Consider the following 6,000-nt stretch of genomic DNA (forward strand, 5'->3'; position numbering starts at 1 on the left):
AGAGAAACACGTATCTAAAGCGCTAACCTCAAGTTAAGATTAAGATTCGGCACCTTCTGAGTGAAATCGGCGCACGTCGCTAACTACCAGCGCAAACGCACTGTTTGCGGCGGCGAGAACACAGCTCATTAGCGACAGTGTGTTTCGTCCATAATGTACCAACAGCTCTCAACTGGCCATAGGTAGTCCTTGTGTCTCGGCAATACGGTTCAAGAAGTGTCAGTGCCATTGGGCCACATACTCACTGATACTTTGCGAACCTTATTTGCTAAGACATAAGGTTCAACGATGGTCAAAGTCGTTAAACACTGTTATGGATGAACAAGTGGGTTTTAGCCGGCGGTGTCTAATAAGTAATCATTGGTGCTACATAGTTTTTTCGTGGAAAACAAATGTTTAGTTTTGTGGTGTTATTTCTGGGTCAGAAGATTTCCTTTAAATCCATTTAAAGCGGTATAAAAACGTTGTTACAAAAATTAACCGTTTTCATAAGTGATACATTCACATTATTATATTACTTGGATATTATTCTACTATTTAGCAACGAGGGTTAGGTAAGTAATTAGGTATTTCAAGTCTATGTAGGTTTTACATTATCATTTACAGGAAACAAATTAAAAGTGGAAAAATTCACTGTCTTGGATGGGAGTTGAACCCACGACTACTGAACCGCTAGCCCAGTGCGCTGCCATCTGAGCTACCAAGACTTTACCCAATACAGTGAAACCACCACCATACCATTATACAGGATGACTAAAAAAATAACTGCATTCCCGTTGCCAGGGAGGTTTTGGGATTAGGTATACTGAGCAACTTTTACTATGGGACCAACCACGAAATCGCGAACAGGCTGTTTTATACATTTTTTGGTTGATCCATTTTCTATGGGAGGGTTAATTTTTTTTCGCGATTTCGGGGTTGGTCCCATAGTAAAAGTTGCTCAGTATAATCCCAAAACCTCCTTGGCAACGGGAATGCAGTAATTTTTTTGCCACCGTGTATAGCTAGCTGTAGACAAAAGACCTTAGTTACTTAGTTAATTTTCCACCAACAATAATAATACGGGGTGTTTCCTGTAACAGGAGCAATAAATTAAACAGTGGGTTTACTGAGTTGTACTCCTCAAATTGACCAACATTTGTTCAGGAACTTTGGAAAATAACTTATGTTTCGATTTTTATTACACTTTAAAGTTTATTCTAAGACGCAATGTATTGCAAATTATGCTATGTTGAAAGCGTAAGCAACGTCAAACACACTGATGTCAGCGTACATTGAAGGCAATATTTATTTTGTATGAAAAAGAGGGATTCTAAAGGATTCATAATTCTTAAAAGTTGTTGAACGAATGTTGGTCAGTTTGAGGAGTACAACCCACTGTTTTATTTATTGCGCCTGTTACAGGAAACACCCAGTATATCATAAGCTGACGAACATTTTATTACGCACTGGTCAAAATAACAAGCCAAGAGAACCATAATCGCCACAAAAACGGAAGCTGAAAATACGCGCCAAATTAAAGCATTGTTTTCAACTTTTTATCGCCGAACAACATCATTTGAGCGCCATTTCTAGGGTTCCGTAGCAGAAGTGGTAAACCAGAACAGAGGCAGAGAACATTACCATTATACCTATAAGAGGAGTCTTGCGGGAATGAACTTTGAAATTCAGCGGAGCGGAGAGCGGAGGAGATGTGGATTATCTATATACTTTATTGCACAAAATACAAATAAAATGTACAAATGGCGGACTTAATGCCTAAAGGCATTCTCTACCAGTCAACTATAGGGCTAAACAAAGATGTAATAAAAATGGTGCGAGAAGAAAAGTAAGAGAATTTAATTAGGAACTACTGCAAACAACTGAAAAACATAATAACAACCAAACCAAATAATGCTAAAGATTGTTTCCCGCACGTTCCCTCTCGTCTCCGCTCATCTCCGCCTCAGGAAAGGCAGCCTAAGGCCCCCCCCCACATCTAGCGTCTTTCGAGCGTCGGCGTCTGTCGGCGTCTGGTCAGCGCTATGGAAAATGACGTCGCTGCGCAGTTGCGTCGACTCTGCGTCGACGTTGCGTCGAGCAGCGGCCATAGAATTGTAGACGCCGACGCTCGAAAGACGCCAGATGTGGGGGGGCCCTAAGAGGATATCCGCGAAATGGAATTTATATCTAACAACAATACCATTTTTAGGGTTCCGTACCCAAAGGGTAAAACGGGACCCTATTACTAAGACTTCGCTGTCCGTCCGTCCGTCCGTCCGTCCGTCCGTCCGTCCGTCCGTCCGTCCGTCCGTCCGTCTGTCACCAGGCTGTATCTCACGAACCGTGATAGCTAGACAGTTGAAATTTTCACAGATGATGTACATATTTCTCTTGCCGCTATAACAACAAATACTAAAAACAGAATAAAATAAAGATTTAAATGGGGCTCCCATACAACAAACGTGATTTTTGACCAAAGTTAAGCAACGTCGGGAGGGGTCAGTACTTGGATGGGTGACCGTTTTCTTTTTTGCTTTTTTTGTTTTTTTTTTTTGCATTATGGTACGGAACCCTTCGTGCGCGAGTCCGACTCGCACTTGCCCGGTTTTTTTTTAATTGTGGTAACTAGGTTACATTAGGTACAACAGAGCAAACTTATAGGAAATCAGTTACATTCAATAGACTGAAAATGGAATGAAACCCTCGGCACGCGACTCCGACTCGCACTTGACCAATTTAATAACTGGCATAAAAACGAATTGCGTATTTAAGGTGAATAACGTGAATTAATTTTTTTTTTAATTGTCCGTCGGCCGGCACAAAGACTAACTATTGTAAATGTGTAAAAAAATAAAAAAGGTACTTTATGGCGTCGGTCGTAAATGTCGGGAGATTGTGCGTTCATTAGGCTATCTGTAAAATACCTAATTGGTTGGGTTGTTTAGCGGCTAATGTTTAGGTAAAAAAACTATAATAACATAATATGTATATTTTTATTGTGATTTTGGTAGCTGATTAGGTACTGTGAACTAACGTGCCAAAAGTATCTGCCATCCTGGAACAGGTACCTTTTTTCCAAAGAGAGATATTAGGTACCTACCTACACAGTATTACAGGGTGCTATGTTACATTTTCAAGATAGTTGAAATGCGACATAATGTCACTATGACAATGTTCAAATTTCAGTTCGACAGAGGCCGCGGTGGCCGTTTTGTATGTATAACTAAACATTCCAATAAATGTCATTATTAAAACGTTAAAATAAGATTTCTACACATTACACCCTAACGACCCTAATTCGTCGCCAACGGGGGTGGGGACCCCTTTTGACCAATTTTAAAGTAGCAGTGCGGCTAGCATGACTTTAACGGCTTATTTTCGATCCGCTAGTCGCGCGAGATATTTGCTCTCTTTCGCAGTGTAGGTAATTATAATGAAGGGGTAAGCTATCTTGAACAATGTCTTATCTGCTCAGCTATAGGTAGGTACAGTCGCCATCAGATATATCGGAGCGGCCAAGGTGCTCACAAATATCTGAACACGCCTCTATTGTCAAAGCGTTAGAGTGCGTGTTCAGATATTGTGAACACCGTGGCCGCTCCGATATATCTGATGGCGACTGTAACCTACTTACCTAATACCCATATTTTCGAACATTTGTAGGTAAACAAGATGAAATGTATCTACCTATCTATGGCTCCTCTACACGATGGGCCAACGCCGGCCACTCCAAGGGACGCATTTATGCGCAAGTAATATTGCTATCTCATTCTACCGCATAGCTGCGTCCCTTGGAGTGGCCGGCGTTGGCCCATCGTGTAGAGCAGCGGTTCTCAAACTTTTTTTGGTGACGGAACCCTTTAGGAAAGCGAAATATTTGACGGAACGCCAAATTAAAAATTTCCGTTCGTCACTGTGGACCAGATATCCCTATAGAGGTGCTGGTTTTTTTCTTATTATTACAAGAATTTTCGCGGAACCCCAACAGAGGCTTTGTAGAGAAGAAGAGAAGAAATGGCTGGTGTAGAGAAGCCATAAAGTAGATGCATTTCATCTTGTCGAGATTTCGCATTAATGGATCGGCCGCGGGATCACCTCTGCCTACCTAGGTAGGTACGTAGTATCTTCAGGTCACCATAAAGATGACGTTCGGATGTGGACTGCATCTACATTACTGTTACAACATCGTTGCTGCCGCCGCTGTATCTGTCGATTTCCTTAATAATTATATGACAGAATGAACATTAGGTATAATCGCAGCAGTAGGTATTTTATCAAGGTTATTGACAGATAGGTAAGGTTAGCATTCCATTTCTGACCGCAGCTGCACCACTAGTACGAACGCGTCGGTAGTGCTGCTGAATGGTAGTGCTGCTGTCGTTGGAAATGGACTGTCACCTAAAGCGGCAACCACAACAACGCCGCAACGGTATAAACCTGCAATTGACATCCGAACGTCACCTTTAGCTGTAATACCTACGTACTAGGTTAACCTACCTTTACCTAAGATGTCGTGTGAATTTATGTACTTACGATTTATTTTGTTTACATCATTTTAATAAAGTACTAACTTTAATACCAGTACGGATATGATGGTCGTTCTATGTCTACGTGACAGCGTGATAAAACGGTGTCCGTCACTATCCCGCGTTAAAGTGACAGTTATTTTATCACGTGGATAAAACTATCCGTAATAAGCCTGAGGGTCTATTTATTTATTTGATTCAACATAAACAATATCAACATGAATAGGTGATAAATAACCTGCCAAATAATTTAGGTACATTAACCTAAACAATACAATAATAGATCTTACAATACGTAGGCGAGTAATAATGCTTATAAGAACATCAACATACGTCTACCTTCACTATTATCGAATGAAATATATGAATATACCTTAAGGAAATATATTAAACTACCTATACTTACAAAGTTTTGTTCATTGTTTAGTTTTTAGTTTAGTCAAATCTAATAATAGCTGCTTTAAAACAAACTATTATCATTTAGAAGTTACCTAAACTTTCAAAACTACTTACTTATTCTAATAAGACTTCTTCGGTAATAACGGTCAATGCTACCTATCTACTGGAACGCGCCGAAGAAGCAAATCAAATTCCTATTGTTCATAGTTCAATCACCCCTTCCTCTTACCTTCGACTTCATTATTTCAATCTACACTTACCCAGTCATTTAAAAAAGCATTCGGAAGGTGTTTTATAGTGACATCTTGTTTATTTACCTCATAAAGTGCCCGCTGGCACGCTGATGTAAGTCCAGCTCCACGTTGTCGCTTTTACGCACCGATAAAACACCCAACAGTCCGCCGCACTACACGAAAACCAAACACTGTTTAATTAAAAAAACAAAACCTTCAGCTAATCTAGCATAATCCGATCGATTAATTCGATTAGCGTTTTATCGATATTATCGCGTGCGAGTCGGACAACCGCCGCGCGCGACTCCCGGTACAATGGCGACAATCGACAATCGTGCGGCGCGACTGCGGTGACCGCGCTCGCAACAAATCCGGCGATAAACTCGCGCGGCTTCGCCAATCAGAGCGCGCCAATACGCCCACGAAAGCGCGCCGCGCGCTTCTATTGGCCAAGCAACTGCCATTGCCTTACGGATGTTGTTATGCAGAACGAGACCAACTGTTCAAAATTCGAAATAAGAATTTAAACGTTTTCGAGCCGGTCGTAGCAACGTAAATTGGTTGCGCGCGTGGCGGCCGTGTTCTCTTTCAGTTGTTCTTGTCTTCTTTTTGTTGTTTAAGGTGGCTCGTTGTATGGAGAGGGATATTGGTGCGACGTTCTTGGGATTGTTTCTCCTGAATCGCTCAATGCCCGTTTCAGCCGCCATTGTATTGTCCTCATTGGTTCACGAATAGCTTTACGAATCGATTTAGAAGGCTTCTTCGTAATTCTTTGTACATGTATCTTTTAAATATCGTTAAATACATATGCATAATACCTACCTTATGCACCTACTCATATACTTTTTAACTACCTACCT

General features: G+C 41.0%; 1 protein-coding gene across 1 annotated transcript in view; it reads right to left on the reverse strand.

Annotated features, from left to right (window-relative positions):
• LOC134664049 (transcription factor Sox-21-B-like) overlaps positions 1-5,479 on the reverse strand; it is a 70,048-nt gene extending 64,569 nt beyond the window's left edge. Inside the window, exon 1 of the mRNA XM_063520619.1 lies at positions 5,225-5,479. Coding sequence (XP_063376689.1) covers positions 5,225-5,229 — 5 coding nt within the window. The 5' untranslated portion in view covers positions 5,230-5,479. The remainder of the gene's footprint in view (positions 1-5,224) is intronic.
• Between the last annotated feature and the right edge of the window lie 521 nt (positions 5,480-6,000).

Source organism: Cydia fagiglandana, chromosome 4 (genome assembly GCF_963556715.1).
Source record: "Cydia fagiglandana chromosome 4, ilCydFagi1.1, whole genome shotgun sequence".
NCBI classification, from domain to species: domain Eukaryota; kingdom Metazoa; phylum Arthropoda; class Insecta; order Lepidoptera; family Tortricidae; genus Cydia; species Cydia fagiglandana.